The sequence below is a fragment of the Berghia stephanieae genome, chromosome 9 (genome assembly GCF_034508935.2).
Source record: "Berghia stephanieae isolate SIO BIC M18660-M18661 chromosome 9, UCSD_Bste_1.3, whole genome shotgun sequence".
NCBI classification, from domain to species: Eukaryota; Metazoa; Mollusca; class Gastropoda; order Nudibranchia; family Aeolidiidae; genus Berghia; species Berghia stephanieae.
Window position 1 is genome coordinate 40,324,945 of NC_088368.1, and position 27,999 is coordinate 40,352,943.

At 34.1% G+C, this 27,999-nt stretch overlaps 1 protein-coding gene across 1 annotated transcript; it reads left to right on the forward strand.

Annotated features, from left to right (window-relative positions):
* Positions 1 to 7,509: 7,509 nt before the first annotated feature.
* Positions 7,510 to 18,636, forward strand: LOC144979389 (uncharacterized). Its single transcript, XM_078926038.1, has 5 exons — positions 7,510 to 7,539; positions 11,808 to 11,985; positions 12,960 to 13,093; positions 15,506 to 15,611; positions 18,265 to 18,636. The coding sequence occupies exons 2-5, from the start codon at positions 11,815 to 11,817 to the stop codon at positions 18,580 to 18,582; spliced, it is 729 nt and encodes a 242-aa protein (XP_078782164.1). The 5' UTR covers positions 7,510 to 7,539; positions 11,808 to 11,814; the 3' UTR covers positions 18,583 to 18,636.
* The last annotated feature ends 9,363 nt before the right edge of the window (positions 18,637 to 27,999 follow it).

A 27,999-nucleotide genomic window follows, 5' to 3' on the forward strand; every position in this document is an offset into this window, starting at 1 on the left:
TCATAAGGTGACAATTACTTCTTTAAGTAATGTATCGATGTTTTTATTGTTTATGTTATTGGCTGAATATATTCTCTCCTCTTATTTTGGTATTTTGGTGCTTTCATTGCCGATGTCTGCGATATTGTTAAGCTAATATGGCAGAGAAGTAGTGAAGTCACGCTATCAATTCTTCCAGTTCCAAAATCATTGGAAGTATTATGTTACCAGTCTGTCAGATGACTAATCATGAATAGGTTACATATTGAATCATAAGGAGCCAATTACTTATTGAAACCTTTCCTTCCCATAAATTTTCAGAATTTTCCTCAACACACCAATCACAAATTTTTTTTCTTCCTCAAACAGAAATGTAATAAATACATTCTATGCATAATATTGATCTGCAAAATGAACTCTACAACACAGTGTCGCGTTTTTATAGCTGTAATAAAACATTTTTCTTCAAATTGTGTGATTTACAAAAGAAATCAGAATGATAAAAATACTCGTTGGATCGTAACGAATGGGACGATTTTCCTATGGTTGTTAAGGACAGAGTTAAGTAATGTATTGTTTTTATTGGGTTTTTTTATTGGTTGAATATATTCTTTCTTCTTATTTTGGTATTTTGAGTAATGTAGAGATTTGCTATAATGGCAGTGTCATTTTCATCTCTATCTATTTTTCTTAAAGGGTTAATCAGCTTCTTGTTGTTTACAGTGTCGAATGCCTTGGATTAATCAATAAAACCGTGACTTTGCAACTGATAAACAGAATTTATATTCAGAGTAATAGAGATGATGCACGAGGTAGTTGTGAATGGCAGAAACATCAATAAATTGAGATATGCAGACGATACAGTATCGCTGACTGTCACATTAATAATGATTCATATTTATTTTTATTAAAGTTTTATTTTAGAAAAAAAAACCGAGTTCATCTCACTCCAGTTATATTTCGGTAGGCTTAGAAAAATTTTACCTTCTAATATTAGATCATCGTTCATTTAACAACCTTATCTTTGAATTCATTTCAATGTAGTGAATACTTTTCGTTCTACCCTCTGTCACGTAGCCACTTATTATAAAAGCTGATCGATTTAATCTTCCTCACTCACTTCTCTCAATAACCTATGCCCTGACGGCCAGACCATTCCATTCCTCATATAATTTATATTTTAAAGATTTTTATCTTGCTATTGGTACTTGGTAAAAACTCCAGTATTTGATACCATTATCAAGACGCCGGAACTTCACCGTTTACCTTTGCCAGTCACTATCAGGAATGGTATTAGCTGACGTCAACAAGCGACTCCTCTGTCTTGGAGTAGGACCTCAAGACTCTACACTACGTTATCCACAAGATCCAGAAGTTATGTAATATTGTCATCATATCATTTGTAACTATGTGATAATTATTTACTTATAAGAACATTCATCTCATTAAATGTCATCTTTCTTTATTTCCATCATCTTAAATCAATTCGCCATTTGTTCTTTATTTTAAAAAGTGACTAGTAAATTCTCGGGGCCTTATTTTTCACATCATTATTTTATGAATGTAGTCGAGTTAGCTCTTAAGCACTCATTTAGACCATGACGCTGACAACAAACAAAAAAGACCTTCAGAAACTAGTAGATGAGACCAACAAAATAAGTAATACGTATGGAAAGAAAATTAATATCTATACAGAAACCGAAAATAATGGTATTCACACGAGCAGAAGATAAACCTAAAGCCATTATAACAGTATATGGAAAAGGAATAGAACAAATACAGGCTTATACATATCCCGGCCAGCACATCACAGAAAATGGTAGATTTATTACAGATGTCAAAATAAGGATCAGCATTGCGAAAACAAACTTCATGAAAATGAGAAAAGCCATCACTAGCTTAAAACTATCAACAAAAACAAAAGTGCGTATGCTTGTGAAACATCAACCATAACAAAGGAGATAGAAAGGTAAGTTGATGCATTTGAGATGTGTAGATACCGCAAAGTGAAACATCGACCATAACAAAGGAGATAGAAAGATAAGTTGATGCATTTGAGATGTGTATATACCGCAAAGTTCTGAAAGTAACATGGGCCAGAAAGTAATCAAACATTCTGGTTCTTATTGATGCAGGTCAAAGGTCCAGAAAACTGTCGGAAGAAATTAAAATGAAAAAACTGAACTACTATGGACACGTTTGAAGACATATTAGTGCTAGATGGAAAAGAAAAGTAGCTGGCAGAAAGTCACAAGGAAGTCCTGAATAGGAACTATGGATGCAACAACTGGTGAAAAGATAATCGACTGCTGGGTAATGGCCCTTGATCGTGAAGAATAGCGTTCCATGACATTCAACCTCTGTAGGGAGACGGAACTCTGGTAAGCCCATAATCCCGTTCGGTTATCAGACCTGCAATATATACGTACTTCGGTTCAAAATCTGTGTACGACAATAATGATAATATTTTTTTTAAACTTGAGCTTTTATATAGCGCAATATCCACTCAATGCGCTTTACAAGGGGTCACTAGCTAACAGCTACACTTGACATGTAGGACGAGACACCTGTTAGACGATCTTAATTTTTTTTTTCGGACAGAGACTACGCTGTTAACGCCACGTACTTATGTTCCATCTCAGTACGGTCAGAGAATGTGAGTAGAGAACATTTTCCAAGGACTAAACTATGAGCCGCTAAGAGCGTGACTCGAACCCAGGACCGTTCGATCCGAAGACGAGAGTCATACTTCAAGACTACATACATAGTCGCGCAATAAATAATCCGTGAAGATGAAACCAGACCTGTCTACTCCTATGAAAAATTCGAAGAAATACAAATTTTCGGGTCCTAATTAACAACTATATATCACGATCTTTAATTCAATAAAGTTCTTGAAAACAAAGTTTTGTTGCCAAAGCTAGTATATAAAGAAGTTCATAAATTTAATGTATTTAAAGAACATTTTGGTCATTTTGAGGGTAGTTATAATGTCTACTGTGTTGTTATTACCCCTGAAAAGTACGAATGTTTTCAATTCCAAGTAGACAGGTCTGATAAAATAGTGTACCTCACGGTTGTCTAAATAAATAAAATAAATAATGATACTTTATTGCATCCCAAAAAAGGACACTTTTTAAACAGCCGTGTTATAATTTACACAGTAAGATAAATAGATAGTTGAAATATGTATATAAAAAATAAGAGGCAATTCCACAATACAGTGTCTCGCATTATAATATATGAATAATTTCAACACTGTGAAATACTTAAAATTGTCACTACAAATTTAAAATTGAAAAGGTTGCAAAACAAATAAATTAATAGATTAATTTTTACATTATTTGGAAGGAAAAAAGCGAAAATAATTATAGGTTATCTGTTCTCTTTTATCTGCTTTGCTATCGAACGGGTCGGGACGTGATGAAGGGATAACACTTTCCATTTAAGGGCGTGAAGAGAGAGAGAGAGAGAGAGAGAGAGAGAGAAAGAGAGAGAGAAAGAGAAAGAGAGACAGAGAGAGAGAGAGAAAGAGAGAAAGAGAGAGAGAGAATAGAGAGAGAGAGAGAGAGATGGTTTTGATGATATCCACCTCAATTAATAATATGTGTCTTGTCTTGTCTTCTCTTGTCTTGCCTTGTTTTTCCTTGTCTTGTCTTCTCTTGTCTTGCCTTGTCTTGCCTTGTCTTGTCTTGTCTTGTCTTGTTTTTCATTGTCTGGCCTTGTTATTCATTGTCTTGCCTTGTCTTGCCTTGTCTTGCCTTGTCTTTTTTTGTTTTTTCTTGTCTTGTCTTGTCTTGTTCTGCCTTGGCGCTTTATATTAAATCAACAAAAACAATATAAAAAGTACATGGCATCAAAAAATGAAATGTTTTCAATGATTTATTGAAAACAGACAATGACTTGGATTCTAGAATGCTCTGTGGAATGGTGTTCCATGCAGACGGCCAAACTGAGAAAAGGACCTAGTTCCCACCTTTGTACAAATGCATGGGGTAGCCAAACGGGTGGTGTAATTGGAAGAACGCAACGGCCAGTTTGCCGAATATTTCTTTGGAAGTTCTGTGGGGTAGGGAGGGGCAGTATTTTTCCTGACAACGATAAACTATGACTTATGTTTTTAATTTGACCCTTTTCTCAACAGGCAGCCAGTGTATTCTTCGAAGGAGATGTGTGGCAGTATTATTTTGGACCGTCTGCAGCCACCTGAGCTTATTTACCGGGACACCAAACTACAGAACAATACGTAATCCAGCTTTGAAAAAAAAGAGAAACAACAAGTTTCTTGGTAACATTCCCAGAAAGGTACTGTCGAATAAATTCATTTTATGACACATCAATGATTGGATCATTGTCTTAATTTTATAGTCCATCGATAATTCCGAATTGAAGAATGGTCCAAGATTTTTGACAATATCTATTGACACCTCTCCCACTTTCAATATCTTCTGGTTCCAAAATCTTCTTTTCCCTACATATATCACCTTCGTTTTGTCGTCATTCAACCTTAGCCTGTTCCTACACAGCCAATCTCTTACACCCAATACGGATTTTTCGCATGAAATAACGACATTTTGTAAGCTTTTAGTACAATCACGTTCAAATAAGTGGGTGTCATCAGTGTATTGGTAGTAGGACAGGTTAAAGCCCTTCATAAACTTTGAAAGTGAATGTATGTAGAGAACAAAAAGCACAGGTCCAAGAATTGACCCCTGTGGTACACCACATTCTAAAGGAATTTGATTGGACTTTAAACTATTTACAACAATTTATCGTCTATATAACAAACAAGATGGTAACCAACTGAGTGTCGTACCAGAAGAGTGGAATTTATTTCTAAACATTTTAACAGTAGGTCGTAATCTATAGTGTCAAAAGCTGACGATGAATCAAGAAGATTAAGAAGTGTGCAGGAACCCTTATCGATGATTTGAATATATCATTTACAACCAGGGGACGAGCAATTCGGTCGAGTGGTTTGTATGTAGACAGACTGAAAGATTTCTTCCATGTAATTTATTTGAAGGTGAACTAGAACTAATTTTAATCATAAACTTCTTCTTCTTCTTCTAGGTTCCATGCCTGGTCCAGGCTTCGGATACTGCATGAATTATCTCTCTCCATTCCTCCCTGTCTCTTGCTTTTTCAAACAGCTCTTGGATTGTTAGGTTGGTGAAGCCCTTCAGTTGGTCTATGAGTGTTTTTCTTTGTCTCCCCCGGGCGCGTTTACCAGGTATTTTTCCACAACTTGCCAGGTATTCATTCTTATCTTTCCTTACTATGTGTCCGAAAAAGGATAGTTGTCGATCCACTATTAAGGGCATTAGTTTCCTTTGTTGGTATGTTTGTTTTAGCACTTCTTCGTTCGTTTTGTGTGCGGTATACGATATTCTCTGCATCCTTCTCAAGCACCACATTTCAAAAGCTTCAATGTTCTTTTGTGTTTCTGCATTTGTAGTCCAGCTTTTGCATCCGTAGAACAAGATTGGCCACACGTAGCACTTCAAGACTCGGAATGTAATCCCGAACGACATCTGTTTGTTTTTCAAAATGTTTCCCAGGTCCATGAAGGCCTGTTTGGCTTGAGTTATTCTTGCTCGTATGTCTCGGTTACATCTTCCATCTGTTGTCACTATTGAACCTAGGTATTTAAAACTTTCTACGTTGGTAAGCTGCTCGCCGTGAATCGTTATATTGCAGGTGTTGTTTTTTTGGGGTTTTTCTGTATTACCATGCATTCTGTTTTGGTGATATTCACTTCCATTCCCTTGGCTTCACTATCTACTACCACTTTGTCAACAATCTTTTGAAGTTGGATTTTTGATGTTGCAATGAGTACCGTATCGTCTGCGTATCTTATATTATTTATGTTGTGACCTCCTACTTTTATTCCCTCTATATTATTTATGCCCCTCATGATTGTTTCTTGGTATAGATTAAACAGATCTGGTGAGGCAACACACCCTTGACGGACTCCTTTCTTAATAGGAATGGAATTTCCTGTAGAGTTTCCGATTTTGATAGATGCCTGCTGGGTGTAGTATAATGTTTGCATGAGTCTGAGGTCTTTCTCATCAGCGCCAATGGAGTGCAGTTGTTTTAGTATTTCTTCGTGGCGTACTCTATCAAAAGCTTTTTTGTAGTCGACAAAACAGAGGTATAGTGGGGTCTGAACCTGTATAGCTCTTTCACTTAAAACACGGAGGAGGTATATTGCGTTCCTTGTCCCTCTGTCAGGTTGGAATCCATATTGTTCTTCTGCGATTTCGGGGTTAATCTTATTCCTTAGCCTGTTGATAATTATACGCAACTGAAAAGCATTTACCAATAGCTCAAACAAACAGCAAAAAGGAATGGATGACAAATGAAATTCTAAACCTATTTGAAGAAAGACGAAAATGCAACAGAGGGTCTGCAGAATACCAAACATTGAACAACCACATTAAATCCAAATGCATCGAGGCACACGAGAACTATCTAGACTGGAAATGCTGCGAAATTGAAAGAGAATACAAACCCAACCCCCAACAAGCTCACCAAAGAATAAAAGAACTATCAGGAAAAAGGAAAAGCAAAGCAGCAGGAAGTTGTATCCAAAACAAACAAGGGGAACTGCTATTTGAAGAACAACATATAGAAAGCCGATGGGTAGAATACATAGGCGAACTGTACAATGATCCAAATAGAAATGAACCACCACTGAAATTCAAAGAACCATTAAGCGGACCAAACATCACCAAAAGTGAAATTGAACATGCCATGGAACGAATGAAGGATGGTAAAGCAACAGGCCCTGATGAAATATCTGTAGAGGTATTAAAAAGCCTAGGAGATCTAGCAATTGATGAACTTCACATATTATTCAACAATATATACAATACTGGGAAAATTCCAGAAGATCTCTGTAACTCTATTTTCATAGCAATACCAAAGAAAGCAGGTGCAGTCAGATGCGAAAATTTTAGAACTATAAGTTTAATAAGTCACAAATCATAAACATGGCTGGTTAAAAACAATAACAAAGAGCTGGGTGGCGTCAAGTCCGTCCCTTTTATAATCTTGAAAATAGTTGAAAGGAGAGAAAAAAAAAAAAAAGAGAGAGAGAGAGAGAGAGAGAGAGAGACTTAATATTAACCCTCTCCTTACCATCCATAGAAAAATAGTCATATTCGTTGTGATGCAAGCAACAGTTTTCTCATTCTGATGTCCTTTGTACATCACAAACTATAAAGATTTGTTTCTGTTCATGCGATAAATAGTAGACACTGGACAATTATATTCCTTTTCTGTTTGAGTAGATAAAAATATATTCTTGTGTTGGGTGGGTGTGAAGTTTTGGGGAAAATTCTGATAATGGCAGGTAAGAAGAGAGTTAAAGCGACATGACCATACCTGAGTGTACCACCATCTAAAAGCATGTAAATACCATTCTTGTGCAAATAGTTGGCAAAGTCAAGGCCGAACAAATCAAATAATTAAAATGAATAAAAGGACAGGGAAAATTAGCAGCTGCTGGAGATATAGCTTACCTAGCCGACGAACCAAAACCTCGACTAAAAGGTTAGTGACATTTTTATGTTTTCTATAATAACTGCAAAATTTATATATATATATACATATTAATATATATATATACATATTAATATATATATATATTATATATATATATATATATATATATGTATATAGAGAGAGAAAGAAAGAGAGAAAGAGAGAGAGAGAGAGAGAAAGAGAGAGAGAGAAGGTGGGGGGGAGGGAGAGATGTTTTATAGAGCAATATTTACTAAACGTGCTGAAAGTGCTTTACAAAAGTTCCCGGAGCAACAACTACAGGTAACATGTAGGAGAAAACATGACGCCTATTAGGCCATATTACATTTTTTTACTGTGTAGCAAAAAACTCAGAGGTCTTATTTCTCATCATTTTCTATTCAAATTCATTTTAGGGGTCGTATTCCATCCGACATAAAACCGTTTTCAGATGGTAGGGTACACATTGTCAAGAATTGAAAAACTCAGGGGAAGGCATGAGATGTCATTTCTTACACTGATCTTAACTTAGGACAACTTTATCTGTTTCATTGAAGGCATGATATGTTATTTCCTACACTGACCTTAAACTTATGAGAAATGTATCTGGTTCATTGAAGGCATGAGATGTCATTCCCTACACTGACCTTAACTTAGGGGAAATGTATCTGTTTCATTGAAGGCATGAGATGTCATTCCCTACACTGACCTTAACTTAGGGGAAATGTATCTGTTTCATTGAAGGCATGAGATGTCATTCCCTACACTGACCTTAACTTAGGGGAACGTAGACCGTTGTTCCTCCCTCGTCTTTTACACAATGGGCCGTCCAGATTCGCTATTCCTCCTTGTTCTATGCTGCCATGTATCCCTCGTCTCATGTCAGCACCCCGGTTTTCAGGTCATGGTCAACAGTTACTTCCCAAGTCGTCTTTGGTCGTCCCATTTTCGTCCTTCTTGGATTCAAATGTTTTTTTTTTGTGGAAGCGATCTTGTCTCATGCGGAGGACGTGTCCTGGCCAACTGATACGGCCTTGTTGGTTGATGACCGTAAAGCCCTGCAATACGGTTATTTTTAAAATTTCAATATTTGTTACTTGGTCTTAGTAGCTGACATGGATTATTTTTCTTAAGCATCTTTGTTGGCATGCGTTGAGATGGTTTGTTTTTTCCCTTGCAAGCATTTGCCATTTTTCGCTTCCGTACAAGTGAACTGATGAACTTGTTGATTTAAAGATGTTGATTTTGGTTTTTAGTTGGGCAGTCCTTGATTTCCCTATTTTGTATAATTTCTCAAATGCTACATTTGCATTTCCAATTCTGGTTGTTATTTCTTTGCTCATGCTATAATCACCTGAACATGTAGCAGTGGAAAACACTAGAGAGTAGGCGGAAAGAAAAACGCCTCCAACTTCTACACAGAACGGCACATTCCAACATAACAGCAGTAAATCTACAACATAATTTCACAAAACAACACAAGAAATTATAAAAGCAGTAAGATCACAACCCCAGCACACAGGACCAACAAATACAAAAACAGTTTGTCCCAAAAACCACCACGGAATGGAACACCCTCCCACCAGAAATCCCAGATATTATCAACAACAACAAATTTGGTCAACTACTAAACTTTTATCTTCCAACTCAATAACACAATAATGGAGAAAGTCACCACATAATTGTATAAAATCTGCAGTGAAGGGCAATCCGCCTTTTGCAGATAAATACGTTGAACTTGAACTTTAACCTCCCATTTTACTTCCTAAATGAGGAAAATCTTCAGTGTGTTTAATATTCCCCTGCGCAGCTATGCCGTAGTCTTATAGCATGACACTTGCATTCGGATCGATGGTTCTTGGGTTCGAGAGTTACTCGGCGGCGCCTAGTTGGGTCCTTGAAAAAGGTTCTTGACTCAATTCTCTCATCAAACTCAGGTGTAAAATCGTGAATTTTCATAGAAAGCTCTATTGAAAATGTGCATTATTATTATTATTATTATTATTATTATTATTATTATTATTATTATTATTATTATTATTATTATTATTATTATTATTATTATTATTGTTATTATTATTATTATTATTATTATTATTATTATTATTATATTATTATTATTATTATTATTATTATTATTATTATTATTATTATTATTATTATCATTATTATTGTCGGGGGGGGGGGGGGGGGAAGAAATAGCACTGAATGTGCGTCATGTCTCGTTCTTCATGTCACATCTTTCTATTGGTCAAGGAGCATTTGCAAATTGTTTTGAGCACATTAAGTGGATATTGCGCTATATAAAAGTCGATTCGCCGACACCCAATCCCTTGTTTTGCTGGTACAGAAGCCCGTTACTTCTCCTCATTTCGAGGAGTCTACGTCCCCCGCCCCCTAGGGATTGACTTCGTCCAAACCGACTTCCATCTCGTATGTGAAACCATATTCGAAGTCATGAAAGCCAGGTACAAAGATTGACTGGTCTTAATTTAGCTCGAAAAAATGGGCACTATTCATTATGCGTTTGAGAGGGGTTTCCCCACTTCCCCTCTATATTTTGTTAAGCCAGCCTGTTGTAATCGATTCCCAATGGACTTCGGGGGTTGGATTGCTTATTCTGTATGCGATAAGGACATATTGGTACTATGTGTTTATGTAAAATACTCACAACATCCTGCCATCTTTTATAACGTAACAACACAGAAAACTGACTATGTGCGACCTTATATGTTTATTTTAATGCCTTGCGTTAAATTAAAATAACTCAAAGCAACCCGCCAGCCGGATATAACTTTCTAGGTTTAACCTTAAACGTGTATAGTCTGTTAAATACAATTTAGTGAGAACTGACAATAAAATTGGCGGACTACAAACAAAAAGGAACAGCTGAGTGACGTCAATTTCGTTCCTTGTATTGAAGCCATTTTAATTACTTGTTCTCAGTACATTGTATCAATCAGACTATACAATTTCAATGTCATACGTTGTTTTGTTTATTGATAAGTCACATTATGTTGGCGGATTTTGTGAGTATTTTTACGTAAACGCATAACCTCAATAGCCACACAATTGGATTCAATAGTATGATGTCATGTCGCCCAGCAACGGCGGCCATCGTGGTTCTAAACAAAGAAAATCGGTACTTTTTATTCTCCATGCTGCCTAGAACGTTTCATATGTCTTGTAATCAGAATTTGTAAAAGTCAAAACATGATAAGATTTATTGTTACTAAATGGTTTTTCCCTATGTATACGCTTTTATGCTCGTTCGAGAAAGATTTCATAAGGGCATCTGCCATTGTTCCGATAGTTTAGAGCCAGTTTCTAAGTTACCATCCGTCATTACTAGGGAAGTGACGTTACGACTGTTGAAGCGTATTATCAGCAAACTTCTTCCTATTGATGTTATGCGTTGCGGTAAAATGCTCATAAAATCCATAAGCCGGATATTACGTAACAAGACACAAAACTATGTAACTTTAAACGTTTATTGATGCAATGCGTTTATCCAAATACGTATAACATCCGCCAGCCGGATATAATTACCAACACACCCAAAACTATGTGTAACCTTGAACGTTTATAGACAGTGTGTGCTTGGCTATGAAGCTCACAACATTGCCACCCGGAAGTATAACGGACCAACACACAAAACTCTGTGTAACCATGAACTTTTATAGACTGGTTAAGTGAGAATTACTCATAAACGCGGATGGCAAAAAAAAAAAAAACAATGACAAAGACCCAAGTGACGTTAACTTCAGTCTATCTATAGTCCGACTGATAGAATTCAGTGAAAAATACTCATTAAAAAAGGCTGCCGAAAAACAATAACAATGCGGTGAGAGGCGTCGACGTCGTTCCTTGTATAGATGTTTTTTGCTTGGCTAAGAAACTCACAACTTTGCCAGTCGGGTTATTAACGGACCAACACACAAAACTTTGTATAACCATGAACTTTTTTTAGTCTCATTGATAAAACTTAATGAAGAATTAATCTTACAATTGACAGGCTAAAAACAATAACAAAGAAATAAAATGACGTCAATTTTATTCAATTATCTTTTTATGGAACCAAATCACCGTCAGTCACCAATTTTTTAAATTATTTTAGACAGCCATATTAATGATTTGCTCTCACTCAAAATTATTAATAAGACTTTCAAGGTTACACATAAATTTGTGTGTCGGAATGTTATAGCCTTCTTGCGGATGTTGTCAATATTTTGCTTAAACGTATTGTATCAGTAGTCGCATAATTATAAGACAATTTTTTTTGCGTATGACCTCAGCAGACCCGGGATGTCACTTAACCACCCCATCCTTCAGACAACGATTTTGGCCATCGTGGTAGGGACCTTCACACACGCACAGAGCAATGGAAATCAACCATGCAGATGTCATCCTTTTGTTGGGAGTGTCGACGTTTTTTTCAGCAGGCCACCACTTCATGGACGTGGTGATACACCGAGGGTATGGTTCTCATATTCGCCATCATCATCATCATCATCATCATCATCATCATCATCATCGTCATCATCATCATCGTCGTCGTCGTCGTCATCATCATCATCATCATCATCATCGTAATAATAATAATAATAATGATAAAAATAATAGTAATAATGATGATGATAATAATAATAATAATAATAATAATAATAATAATAATAATAATAATAATAATAATAATAATAATAATAATAATAATAAAATAATAATGATTATAATAATACAAATAATAATAATTATTATAATAGTAATGATAATAATAATAAGAAAAATAATAATAATTATAATAATAATGATAATAATAATATTAACAATAATAATAATAATAATAATAATAATAATAATAATAATAATAATAATAATAATAATAATAATAATAATAATAATAATAATAATAATAATTATTATTATTATTATTATTATTATTATTATTATTATTATTGTTAATATTATTATTATTATTATTATTATTATTATTATTATTATTATTATTATTATTATTATTATAAGCGAGAATGTATTATCTTTATTGATGACCAGCATATATTTGGTCTGTAAAATATTTTTTTTTAACATCACGTTGAAACAAGGAAATAGATTACTCAAGGTAAGTATCCGGATCCAGTCATCCGGAAGATTGGTTCTACACTTCCAATGAAATAGGAACCTGTATTTTTACATTACGCTTTTCTTTTCTATTTCATTTATTCTATTACTGATGTGCGTTGAGTAAGAAACTCATAACATTCACCAGCCAGGTATAACAGGTGTACCAGTACACTAAACAATTTGTAACCTTTAACATTTTTGTCCGATTGATACCATTTAATGAGAACTACTAATAAAAATTGCTGGTTAAAAACAATGCCAAAAATCTGAGTTACGTCAGTTTCGTTCTATCTATCACAAAACATTCTTCTTTCCCTTTTTTTCAGAAAATCAGATATTTTTTTGACTACAATAAGAATATTTCAATCGGGTTTGAAGAGGGGAATCATGAATTTGATTGGGTACTGATTGATGGAAACAGCAAGATATATTATGAGAGAAAACGGGACGGGACGTGCATGTAAGTGGGATCCTTACCTTAATTTATCCTCTTGATTCCTTGATCAAACACACGAGGCCATCAAAATTCATCCAGGCATCTTTATGGCCAGTCAGCTCAGCTCATTCTATATCTTTCCACCTTCTTTCATCATGTGTTCAATGTTCTCTTTCTCTTTCCTTTTTCAAGTGGGGGTCATCTTATTCTTATTGATGCGATGTAAAGCAGTCTGGACATCATTGCATGAACCATATTTTATTACAGTGGAATTTGTATTAAGTCAATACAATTAAAGTCAACAAAGTCAGTTGAGATATATGTGTCTGATCCCCCTGTCCTCCTACCAATGATTGGGTAGCTGGGTCCGTTAGACCTGGCGTAAAGGTCCTTTGATTTCAAGAGATTAACAAACACCCTGAAGACACTATCTATTATTTAAATAACGCACTAAATGCCAACCCAGGAAAAACTCAAGTGTGTACCTTCCATCTAAAAAACACCAAGCCAACAGGAAACTGAATACCTCCTGGAATGGGAACATATTGGAGAACAACACATTCCCCGTGTACCTCTGTGTCACTTTAGACCGCACATTGTCCTCTCGGCACACACAGTAAACAAAAGCAAAGGTGGACACAAAAAACAACTTCCTAAGAAATCTGACAAACACTATATGGGGTGCAGATCCAATAACAATCAGGACAACCGCACTATCCCTGTTGTTCATCATCAGCCGAATAAATCTCACTAGTACGGGAAAGATCTTCCCTTGCCAGAAAGATTGATCCTTAGGTACATAATACCTGCCGGATCATTACTGGTAACTTCAAACCGACTGCAGTTTAAGTCCTCCATCGGCTGGCTGGCATTGCAATTCATCACATTTGAAGAGCCACTGCTTCTAAAGCTCAGAAATATAAAAAGGAAATGGACCCAAGTCACCCCCTCCATGACCACAACCCAACGACAAGCAGACTGAAGTCGAGAAAGAGCTTCATGTCCGAAGAAAGCATCAACCCTGACAATGCAGCTGTAAACAGGCTTTCCACATGGAGGGAGTGGGACAAACATGCATATGGATATCACTGAACAGAGCATGGGCAAAAATTGGGAAAACACCTGGAAGCATGAAAAAGTGGGAACTGGCTGAGACTTGCTTGTGTACATGTGAATGCCCAGAGCAGACGATGGAGCACATCCTTAGAGAAAGCTAGGATGGGCACAGCTGCACTGACCTAAACTAGGAGTCTGCTCCACAGTTGCTGTGGAGTGGGTTCGGTTTTGGAGCGAAAATCTATGATGAATTATAATGTCTTTTATCTTCCATTATTTTCTTGTAGGTTCCTGGTCCTTCCTACGCTGACCTATCTTTCCACCCATATCACTCCCCTGGGATACCCTACCGACTACCCACGCCACGCTAACGTTTCATTCACACTGCAACCACCATTGAGTACAGACGATACAAGTTATTTATGTTATATTTTATTTTCCACGTTTATTTGTGTATTAATGTTCTGACGACAGGTTTGTACCCAAAACATCCATTGTCTGTATGGTTCCTTTACGAAGCCTCTCCGTGTTTAATCTTTCGCTAATATTTTCATGATCACAGTCTTCAGACAATCCCTACCACTTAGAAACTGGGATAAACTCTGGCTCAATGGGCCTAATTGGCTTAAAGTCAACACCTCTTATTGTTCCCAAATGTCCTTTTCTTTATCTAAATGTGTTCCTTTCATCATGGATAAAGTCAACACCTCTTTTTGTGTTCGTTAGTCCCAAATGTTATTTTCTTTATCTAAATATGTTCCTTTGATCATGGATAAAGCCAACACCTCTTGTTACTTTTGACAAGGGAGATTTTTGGTATGTGTGTTTGTTTTTGTTTCTTGTATTTTTCTCTCCTCTTTTCCTGACATTTTGTACTTGCTTTATCAGATCTTTAAAGAAAAAAATCAAAAATATTAATAATGTTCTCATTCTATATTGGGTAAACAAACAAAATTAAATCTATAATAGCTTTCAAACAAAATGAAATACCAAACACGGAACGTTTTGGACTCAAACAACTTCTTCTGTCAACAACAAAAACAATAAATTAAACCATAAATACATTACTCAAAATCCTAGATTGACGTCAGAGAAAAAAATATATAAGCACGTCCTTTCTTTTTTGTTTACATTCCAAGATCTTATTACACAAAGATCTTGCTTGTTTTCTTCTGGCTATTTAAGTAATGTGTTTATGTTTTCATTGTTAATCTTTTGTTGGGTTAAGAAAGGTTTTGATAACAAAGCGTTCCGTGTCTTTTTATTTGTTTATTTTGTTTTGTAGCTGTTATATTCATATTTGTTTATTACTCCTTCACAGTCCACAGTTTATAGCATGTTATTGAAGACTACACAGGTCAATCCACGTTGTTTCCACAGCAAGTACCACAACACACTAGTTAAACGATGTGTGACTGATGAAGCTGAGTATCTGGGTGTATCCAATGAAAACGGCGTGGCAGTTGATGGTTGGAAAATGAGAACGGTAAGCCTTAATCATTTTAACTCGTTATTTCTTACATGCGCCGGAAGGAGTAGGCTTGTATTGCCGGCTGGGTTGCTAGATACTCCATTAGCATCAATAATAGATCCGTAAAAAACGAGGAAAGTACGAAGCCTATGATTCTCGAAAAAATGTCTTGAAACCGCTAAAAGACTACCTTTGGCAAATAAATTGATAACAAAATACAAATCTGCACATAGATAAAGACACAGTAACAGACGGTGCTTTTGAAAATTGTAAACGACTTAATGCTATCATGTGACATTGGCGAAATGTCAATTCTCGCACTGCTCGACTTGTCAGCTGCGTTTGACAGTATCGATCACTCAATTTTAATCCAGTGCCTTTCTAATATCTGCATCAACGACATTGTACTGCGATGGTTTACATCGTATTTTACTGGTAGAACCCAGTCCGTTTTAATTAATGGCAAACAGTCAGACCCACAACTAAGGTTTGGAGTTCCTCGGTGATCAGTACTAGTCCTTATACTTTACGTCCTGAATACAATGCCACTTGAATGAGTAATTTCTGAATGTAGTGTAAATTACCATATGTATGCCGATTATAAGCAGCTGTACAAATCCGTTGTGCCATCAAGCTTCATCATAAAGTAAGGTATGAACCCTGATATCACTCAAACAGGGGCAGTCACACCCCTCCCACCTCCCCATGCCGTGTAATATGCACCAGTTACTTTAACTTATAAAATAAGCAATCTTTTTTGTTCAGTTTTTGGCCTAAGCTACCCAGGGTGGCCCAAATAGCTCCGATTGACAGTAATAATAGCATTTGCCTTTTGTGTTACCTATTGTCTCTAGATGTTCAGCGGCTTAACTTTCTCCTTATCAGCTATTTTCAGAATTTAGCCCAAAACTTCATTCTCCTCCAACATAAATGTAGACTTTATCAAACAGTTAGTGCCAATTATATTCTATATTTTGTTCAGAAAAATGAGCATTGCAGCACAGTGTCGAATTTATATGGCAAAAACTATAACAATTAGAAATCAGAAAAAGAAAATTGTTGGCTGCATCGTAACAAACGTGAGGATTTTCCTATAGGTGGTAATGGAAAGGTTAAACCACTTGGTGGATTTTGCACGCGCGCAACATTTTTTCAGAACTTTCGAGCATACCCCCCTCTCCCAAATTTATTCCCTTGTCCTTCTACTAAATTTCTCACGAAAAAAGAAAATTAAATAAAACAAAAATTATAATATTAAAAAATAAAGAATTAAATTAAAAGCCACCAAATACATAGAAGTGCTACTTAGCAGTATATTTTTATTGAAAGAAAACCTCGACTAATTTAGAAAATGCCCAAAATGCGTGCATCCCTCATCCCACACCCCTTTTGGTCAAATTGCGCACCGCTTCCCCTTCTATTTGGCCCTCTATAAGTTAGGCTAAATTGCGACCCCCCCCCCAGTGTCTCCACATTCTATTATTCATCCTCCCCCTTCCTCCCTACTATTTGTGACACTTCGTCTCAAAACGGTATTAAGTCGGGATAATTAAGATGCTGAAAATTGAATTTGTAGACAGAAATATCAGACTTAAGTTGAGTTTGTTTGTTTTGTAGAGGAGAAGGATATCATATATTACTGTGCTAAATGCCAACGTATCATATTTTTGACCAGTTTGACTATAATTTGACTTTTTAGCATGGGTTCATCCCGATATAATACCATTTTGAGACGTTTGGTCACATTTGATATTCTAGAGTACTGTTCAACTGTTCGATATCATTTGAAGACCTGTCATCCTGATAATGTAGAAATTCGTACTTTTTGGGAGATAACAATTATAGTCGCTGCAATTCATTGAAAAACCAACAATTTACCCTCTCAAACATTAAATAACACTTTGAAAGTCCTTACAATTGTGTAGTGTGGCATCAACTTTCATATTCAATAGGTTTTAATGACTTAGGGATGCTCATGATGTTCTGAAATTGGAGCCAAAATGTCGCATTTTAGAAGGTTTTACTGCCCTTGCAAAACATTAAGGTGATATCAGGGCCATACAATAATAGAAGAAAATGGGAAAGTAAAAGTAAGGCAAAGTAGAATTGATTCAAATAGGAAACAGATGTCTATGAGCACACTATCAGTAACTAAGTTTGCGATCACCTAAAAGTCTCATCTAAACACAAGCACAGGTCCCCACTATTAGCAATAGACCCAAATGATTTCAAATTATACACGTACACACACGCACACACACACACACATATATATATATATATATATATATATATATATATATATATATATATATATATATATATATATATATAAACAAGCAGATTAATACAACACATAACAAAGAGATGATTTACAAAACAAAAATTATCATCTCCCAAAACTCGAACTATACATTCGCTCCCTGCCAGGGTATCCGGCCAGGGACAGGATAAAACCAAGTAATCTCATTCCATGACAGAAAGCATGTTGTGAAACATATATACAGGAGGATAAAAGACACAGTAATTGCCTTCCTGCCCACTATGGAAGGGGGGGGGGGTGCAAGAACCCCACCCAGGCACAATTTCATAATTCTATATTTTTTTTAATAGTAGGGAGGTCTGTTTGTTTCCCCACTTTTAATAATATTGTCTTATTCTTCCACAGGGCCCGAATAGCTACAGACTATTTGTTTTAAAAAAAGAGAATTGCCATTCGATACGCAATGTAGAAGTTCCTCACTTACCAGATAGTTATGATGAGCTTTTCTACAACTTCACTGAAGGGCTCCATGACAACAGAATCTTTGATAAAAACGTCGATGATTGTGTCCTTAAAGAACACACAACAACAATAGCAACAACAACAACAACAACAACAACATCAACAACCCCTGGAAAGAACGATAATTATGAGATGATAATTGAATTGCTTAAGAAAATGCTGTCAGATATAAAGAGGATCTTTTCTTATTTTCCTCAATAATGTTTTTGTTATTGTTTATAACTGCTTTACAATGACAGAAAAAATAATAGCTAATGAAGATGATGATAATAATAATAATAATAATAATATAATAATAATAATAATAATAATAATAATATAATAATAATAATAATAATAATAATAATAATAATAATAATAATAATAATAATAATAATAATAATAGAAATAGAAGAAAAGAAAGAAGAAGAAGAAGAAGAAGAAGAAGAAGAAGAAGAAGAAGAAGAAGAAGAAGAAGAAGAAGAGAAGAAGAAGAAGAAGAAGAAGAAGAAGAAGAAGAAGAAGAAGAAGAAGAAGAGAAGAAGAAGAAGAAGAAAAAGAAGAAGAAGAAGAAGAAGAAGAAGAAGAAGAAGAAGAAGAAGAAGAAGAAGAAGAAGAAGAAGAAGAAGAAGAAGAAGAGAGAAGAAGAAGAAGAAGAAGAAGAAGAAGAAGAAGAAGAAGAAGAAGAAGAAGAAGAAGAAGAAGAAGAAGAAGAAGAAGAGAAGAAGAAGAAGAAGAAGAAGAAGAAAAGAAGAAGAAGAAGAAGAAGAAGAAGAAGAAGAAGAAGAAGAAGAAGAAGAAGAAGAAGAAGAAGAAGAAGAAGAAGAAGAAGAAGAAGAAGAAGAAGAAGAAGAAGAAGAAGAAGAAGAAGAAGAAGAAGAAGAAGAAGAAGAAGAAGAAGAAGAAGAAGAAGAAGAAGAAGAAGAAGAAGAAATAGGAGCGTGAGGCAGTTTTTGTAACCAACTATTCAAAGGATTCAATATTACAATTTGGCAATTCTTACTTCGGATAACTACAATGTAAAATGCAACGATACAGATAGATACCCTTTATCCTTATCGCATAATCACCCTCACACTTTGACGGAAACTAAGACCGATGAATGTCCATTATTGCAGTATTTCATTAGTTCAATGTTGGTTTCGTATGATATATATATATATATATATATATATATATATATATATATATATATATATATTTTTATATATATATATATATATATATATATATATATATATATATATATATATATATATGTAGTAACAATTGTTTGAAAAATATTTTCTAAACATATGAAACCAAAGAGTCTTGTTTGTTTGTTCTTTAATATATAAAATGATTTATTTCTGGGTGACACAGTACAATCAGCTAATCTGACCACAAAATGTCGGGCTTTGTTGACTCTCCAGTGATTTGAATTCTATGTACGACTATTTATTGGCAAGAAAATGATTCCAGATGAGGAAAGATTGAGTTGTAATACTCTATGACAACCAAAATATCTATGGTTACGTTTGGGTTTAATGATCATGTGCTTGTTCAAAATATAAAAGAATATTTTATTTCAAATTTTGTTAGATTTTTACAACCTAATTCAATAAAAAATCTTTGAGGTATTCAAGTTGTCTTTGTTTCTGTTTTCAAGGGTTTTACGGCTCTCGAGTCATATTTAGGTTATATGAGCGCCAGTAAAACGGAAGAAAATGGGATGATAAAAAAATTCTGGATCCACAATTAAACACCCTAGAAAAAGTATGACAAATTGGTTCGACTTGGGAACAGGTTTAAATTTCAAGAGCATACCATCAATTTACTTAGTTTGATATCATCTTAAAGTCTCATCCAGACAACAGCACAGGATCCCACTCAATTTTTTACAAGATGGTTTTAAAAAAGAAAACAAACATATGAGCGATCAGTATCTAACAGAGAGAGGATTTACAAGGCAAAAAATATCACCACCCTCAATAAACTATGTATTTGACAGATTTCCTCTCAGTCCAGCACTTCGAAAAAGGAAAGGACAAAACCAAGTAATTCCATTCCAAAACAATGACAAACAGCTACTCGAAAAACAGATATGAAGGGAGATAAAACACAGTAATTGATGTCTCTGCCCACTGTAGGATCATAAAATTCCATCCAGCAACACCACTATAAAATTATACACAAACTCAATTGTATTGTAAAAGAAACACAGAAAGATATGTTGAAGAAGATTTTGACACCAAAGTATTTAATTATTTTTTACATTTAATAGAGTAACTTGTATAAGGAACAAACATCAATTATACCATAATATAAAATTACAATTTACACTCACACATACACGCACACAACACGAAATCCGCGTACATAAATTTATCAATGCTGAGCACAACAAGTGAATAAGGAGGAATATTTTGACCAATTGCTTATGTCTCATTTCACGGCATTAACATCCACCCTTAGAGCAATAATTGAGATGATAAAAGATCGTTGATACTCATTGATCTGATTGATCTGGTCAGTAAATAACTGCATTTGTTTGTTAATATAACATTTCTCACTGTTGGTACTTTTAATGTATTTTTTATAAGGAGGAAATTATTCTTATGACTCCAAAATAGTGGAGTTCCGTGGCTCGAAGGAAAACCATAAGCACTGATATATTATAATAATAATAATAATAATAATAATAATAATAATAATAATAATAATAATAATAATAATAATAATAATAAAAATAATAATAATAATAATAATAATAATAATAAGAATAATAATAATACTTTATTGCATCCCAAAAAGGAAATTTTTGTACAGACGTGTTATAATTTACACAATAAGATAAAGATACAATGGAAATAGGATGTATATATAAAAAAGGAACAGCTCTATACCCAGAGCTGCACTTTATAATATGAATAATTTCAACACTGTAAAATAGTTAAAACTGTCACTATAAATTGAAAATTGAAAAGATTGCAAATCAAATAAATTAATAAATTAATATTTATATTTAAAAAAAGTAAAAATGAGAAATAATTATATAAAATGATTATTGCTTGTTGTTATAAAGCCTAATACTGGACGGCAGAAAAGATTTTCGGTGTCTCTCTGTTTTGGTTGAAATAGAGAAAGGGCGACCACTTCTTTCTGACATAATAACTGATGGTCTTAGTGGATGATACTGGTCATTTAATATATTAGTTATTTTATTTATACAAAATTTCTCGTATAAAAGATCTACATCGTCAACATCATTTATATAGCGTTTAATGGATTTTTTAATATTTGAATTTATTTGGTTCCTTTCCACTGCTAAGCAATTGCCTCCCCAAGCTGTTATACAAAATGACAAAACACTTTTAATTACTGCTCTATAAAATAATGTGCAGAGGGTTTTATCTATTCTAAACTGAGAGAGTTTTGATAAAAAATATGTACGTCTGCACATCTTATGCCGAATTATTTTCAAGTGTTCATCCCACTTGAGCCTGTCATCAATCGTTACACCAAGGTATTTGTAGTGAGGAACTCGCTGGACGAATTGGTCCTTTAATTTTAACGGTTCTATCGGTTCCTTCACTCTCCTAAAGTCAATCACTAGCTCCTTTGTCTTGCGTATGTTAAGCTCTAGGTGGTGGGCATCACACCAAGACACAAATCTATCAATTTCTTGCCTATAAGCCACTTCGTTGCCATTTGTTATGAGGCCTTGAAGAGCGGTGTCATCTGCAAACTTTATTAAAGGTACACTCAGGTTTTGACTTCTACAGTCATTCGTGTATATTGTAAATAATACAGGGGACAATACACAACCTTGAGGAGCACCAGTATTTGTAGTTATACAGGAAGATTTGTTTTGTCCTAATTGAACATATTGTGCTCTCTCCGTAAGAAATTCGAGCACCCAAGCAATTATATACTTGTTTAAATTCAGACTAGTCAATTTTTGAACAACCAACTGAGGTTGCATTGTATTGAACGCTGAAGAAAAATCTGCAAAAAGCAATCTGCAATAGCTCCTAGCGTGATCTAGATGCCTGTAGATGTTGTTTGTCAACAGCAAAATGGCATCCTTTACGCCACGTCCTGGTTTGTAAGCAAATTGATGACTATCACTCAATGGCATAAACTGATTCCTAATTTTAACAAGAACAAGTTTTTCTAAAGATTTCATGACTATTGAAGTCAGTGCAACAGGTCTGAGATCGTTCATAGTTTCAAGTTTTTCTTTTTTTGGAACAGGAATAATTTTTGAAGTTTTCCAAATTTCAGGGATCGAAACGCATTGGAGGGACCAGTTAAAAATATGTGTATAAATGGGGGAAAGCTGATGGGCACATTCTTTTAATAATTTTCCTTTCAATCCATCCGGCCCAGCAGCCTTCCTCTCGTTTAGTTTCGAAAATACGAATCTCGTTTCCTCTTCACTGACCTCAATAGTCATTTCATTTTCCAAAGTCCTGTCTAATTTATGTTTTTCATTTTCAATATCAAATTTGTTTGCTGTGTCGAAACGTGAATAAAATTTATTTAAAGTTTCAATTTCGATATCTTCTGATATAATCGTGGGCTTTGGATTATAGTTAACAGCAGTTTTAAGCCCCCGCCACGTGTCCCATATATCCCCAGAAGAAAAGCATTTTTCAATTTTATTTTTGTACTTGTCTCTACAACTAGATATTACCCTCTTTATCTCTTTTTGTTTTGTTTTCAGATCTTTTTTGTTTCCACTAGTAAAGAGAGTTTTCTTTTGGTTCAATAAAAGTTTTAGATCTTTTGTTATTCAAGGCTTGTTGTTAGGATAATATTTTATTTCTTTTTTACAAGACACTAGCTGTTCACAGAATTTTAAATACTCACTCACACAGTCATTCAGCTCATCCACACTATCACATGATTCGATAAAAACATTCCAGTCAGTGCATTCAAAACAACCACGTAAATCTTCACACACACTTCCGTTCCAGATATGTACACTTTTCTTTACTGGTTTTACACGTTTAAAAACAGGGCGGTAGGTGGGGAGTAGCAAGAACATGCAGTGGTCAGATAAACCTAATGGGGCACGGGGTAAACATTTATAACTATTTTTAATATTACACAGGAATAAATCTAATGTTTTTTTGTCCCTTGTCTCGCATTCCACGTATTGATGAAGTCCCGGGAGAGTAAAATCGTTACATTGGTTAAAATCGCCAGTGACCATCAATATGGCATCGGGTGACTTAATTTGAATGTCCTGTATTTCTTTCCTCAGAATATTTTTCGCTGTGGTGTTGTCTGATGATGGTGGAATGTAGACGTTGATGATGATGACATGAGTATATTCCCGGGGTATATAATATGGTCGTGACGAAACAGTAATAAATTCAATATAGTCGTCACAATACATTTTCTTTATATGACAGTTATTGAAGTGGCACCATTTGTTGTTAATATATGTGCACACCCCACCCCCAGTTCGTTTATTTACATTTGTCCGATCTCCTCGAAATAGTGAATATTGTTCAATATCAAAACATGATGATGGTATGTGAGGAGATAGCCAAGTCTCTGTTAACGCTATTATGGAGGCTTGACGATAGTCACTATTAAAACGACACAGTGAAAACAGTTCATCAATTTTTTTTTCAGTGATCTTACATTACCTGTCACTACACAGGGTAAAAATGGACGAAAAGGCCGTCTGTTAAATTTTGTTTTTATTCCTCCTTTTCTCACCCTCTTTCTTACTTTAATAAACGATGTGTCAATAGTGGGTGGTGGGGGTGACACGGGTTGGAGGGATCGGAAAGTCTCTGAAGTTTTAGTTATCGATAGGGCAAAATCACAGGCTAAAACACCATTTATGCTTATAAATATACTAATAAATATAAAAATCAGGAACAATATATACTTAACATCCATTTTGAATAAAAATTAGGCGTAAATTCCGACGATTGAAAGATAAATGAATAAAAATATGTGTAGAAAATAGGTAAACATTCACAACACGTCTGTTGTCGCCGGAAGCCAGCGCCTACAATTCAGTTTATGCATCTAAACCTACATTCTGAAGTTGCCATTTAGGCCCATGAAAATATGACTCTGGTCTATTGCAAAGTGATTTTCATCTATTCTAAATAAAAAACAGCGGATCAATAATTGGTGGGTGAGCAGATGAGTCAGGTTTATAATTTTTGCATATTTCCGTATAAGATGAAAAAAATTAAATAGTAATATATTGTTTTTGTTTGTTAAAGGTCTTATTTACGACAGATTTAGGTAATTTCACAGCCAATAATATGGAAGAAGATGGTTTGTTTTGGTTTTGCTATTTATATGTTTTACTTGCGACACATTTCTCCCTATAGGAGATGGATACCAGTGAGAATTGAAGTCAGACAATGGGAGTTGGACATCAGAGGATAATGAACCCGAGACTGTAGGAGGTGGGCACCAATGTAGATTGAACCTGGGACTACGAGAGGTAGATACCAGTTGAGAATGTGCCCAGAAGTGTCTCTACTTTTCGGAACATGTTATGGTTAGTGGACACCAGTGGGGAGTGAACCTGGGATATGGGAAGACGATACAATAGGAAAATTATCATGGGAATAAGGGAGATGGATACCGATGGGAACTGAAGCCACACTATGGGTGGTGGGCACCAGAATGTAATAAACCTGACACTACAGGATTTGGACATCAATGGGGTTCATTAACCGGTGGGCTCAGGGAAGTGCACACCAGTGGTGCCCAACTCCCATAGTCCGGCTTCAATACACATTGGTGTGTACCTCACATAGGTCCAGGTAAATTTCCCGCTGATATCGTCCTCCCATAATCCCAGTTTCACTCCCCATTGTTGTACACTTCCCTGAATTTATGGTTTACTCCCCACTGCTGCCAACTTCCCATAACTTTGGTTTGATTCGGGATCGGCGGGTTTCAGAATGTTTCGTATAAAATAGTATTATTATAAATATTGTTATTAATATCGTTATAGTTATAATAATAATAATAATAATAATAATAATAATAATAATAATAATAATAATAATAATAATAATAATAATAATAATAATAATATGGATAATATAATAATAATAATAATAATAATAATAGTAATAATAATAATAATATAATAATAATAATAATAATAATAATAATAATAATAATAATAATAATAATAATAATAATAATAATAATAATAACAATAATAATAATAATAATAATAATAATAATAATAATAATAATAATAATAATAATAATAATAATAATGATACTAATAATAATAATAAAATGGATAATAGTAATAATAATAATAATAATAATAATAATAATAATAATAATAGTAATAATAATAATAATAATAATAATAATAATAATAATAACAATAATAACAATAATAATAAATAATAATAATAATAATAATAATAATAATAATAATAATAATAATAATAAATAACAATAATAATAATAATAATAATAATAATAATAATAATAATAACAATAATAATAATAATAATAATAATAATAATAATAATAATAATAATAATAATAATAATAATAATAATAATAATAATAATAATAATAATGATAATAATAATAATAATAATAATAATATAATAATAATGATGATGATGATATAATAATAATAATAATAATAATAATAATAATAATAATAATAATAATAATAATAATAATAATAATAATAATAATAATAATAATAATAATAATAATAATAATAATAATAATAATAATAATAATAATAATAATAATAATAATAATAATAATAATAATAATAATAATAATAATAATAATAATAATAATAATAATAATAATAATAAATAATATAATAATAATAAATATAATAATAGTCTCAAGCCCTCTAAAAATCTTTTATAAGTCATCGATGTCCGGTGTGATTATGTGACCTAGTGGTACAACACTGGCTTACGAACCTAAAGGTCCAAGGTTCGAGATCCGCTCTTAGTAGCGTATTGTTGGATCCTTGGAAAATTATCTTTACTCAAACTATCTTACCATACTGAGCTGTAACACTATTCCATTGTCGTTATTAACGTTGTCTGTGTCAGTAAGATGTGTTATGCCTCCTCCTACAGTGTTGGTGTTTGTTAGGGTCCCTTGTTAAGCGCTTTGGACGATTTCAAAGGATATTTCTCCATATTATAGCGCTAGATTACGAAAATCGTGCTTAAGCGTTTATTTTGTCTAGGGAAACCCGATCTTAGCTTTAGTGTTACATATAACATGTGGTGCATAACAAAATATTGGGATAACGCGATCTTAGCTTTAGTTTTACATATAACATGTGGTGCATAACAAAATATTGGGATAACGCGATCTTAGCTTTAGTGTTACATATAACATGTGGTGCATAACAAATTATTGGGATAACGCGATCTTAGCTTTAGTGTTCCATATAACTAGCGGTGCATAAAAATACTAGGGATAACCCGATCTTAGCTTTAGTGTTACATATAACAAGCGATGCATAAATAAAAATCTTGGAAAAACGCGATCATAGCTTTAGTGTTACATCTAACATGCGGTGCATAACAAAATATTTGGATAATGCGATCATAGCTTTAGTGTTACATATAACATGCGGTGCATAACAAAATATTGGGATAACGCGATCTTAGCTTTAGTGTTACATATAACATGCGGTGCATAAAAATTGAAAAGAAGGATAAAAATCCAAACAAAGCAACAACAACAAGGATAAAAATACAAAACTGTGACCCACCCAAAGAGATAATCTGTCGGGATGAATCGGGACCCTAATTGAATGTGCAGTTGACATGAAAAGAAATACCAACTGTCAGGTGTTTTTTTTGTTTTTTTTTTTTTGCAAAGTAAGAAATTTTATTCAATCTCCATCATAACGAATAGATCTTTGAAGTTAAATATTTGCAGTTATCATTTCAATTTCCTGGTCCTATTTCATCCCGGCATAAAACCTCTTAGATATCATTGATTAAGAATACAACATACAAGAGATGTGGCAATGAAAGCCTATAGATAAACCTAATGCTTTACCTACTTGGCTTCCACTTAACCAAGTCATCACCTGAAAATCACAAGTGGAAAGCAAATAGACCATATGAAATTATATTATTTGCATAAAACAGACCCATTTCCATAACCTCGGATTCTGTTGAGATAATATTTGGACACAACTTGAGGGCAAGGCAAAAATGTAATGTGCATTATACTCAAGTATATGCTAAAACACTGAACTGGTATGTGTTAAAACATCTCAATCACACCTGAATACATTCTGAACCAGTTCCATTACTTCATGATATTCTCACGAGATAATGTTTGGACACTACTCAAGACCAAGGGAAGAAGTATAGTTAACGTAGTCAAATGTGTGCCAAACCATTAAACCGCCGTACTTCAGACAGACGTTTATTGCAAAATTAGGCCGGAAAACTCTTCCTAAATATTGATCAATTTATATGTACGCCATCTTGGCAAAAACTGTCAAACCTGGGACTTTAAGGAAGGCCAAACGAGGTCACAGGTTTGAGCGTTTTTTTTTTGCCAAGATTAATGTCATTTAAAAGAGTGTCTACTTACATTACCAGTGTATTAATCCAAGCCCATCAAAATTCTACCTATTCTCGCATA

Excerpts from the sequence above, each read along its gene's own strand:
- LOC144979389 (XM_078926038.1), top strand. The coding sequence starts at position 11,815 with ATGTCACTTAACCACCCCATCCTTCAGACAACGATTTTGGCCATCGTG. Across the intron at positions 11,986-12,959 it reads GACGTGGTGATACACCGAGG|AAAATCAGATATTTTTTTGA; the intron begins GTATGGTTCTCA and ends CCTTTTTTTCAG. Across the intron at positions 15,612-18,264 it reads ATGGTTGGAAAATGAGAACG|GGCCCGAATAGCTACAGACT; the intron begins GTAAGCCTTAAT and ends ATTCTTCCACAG.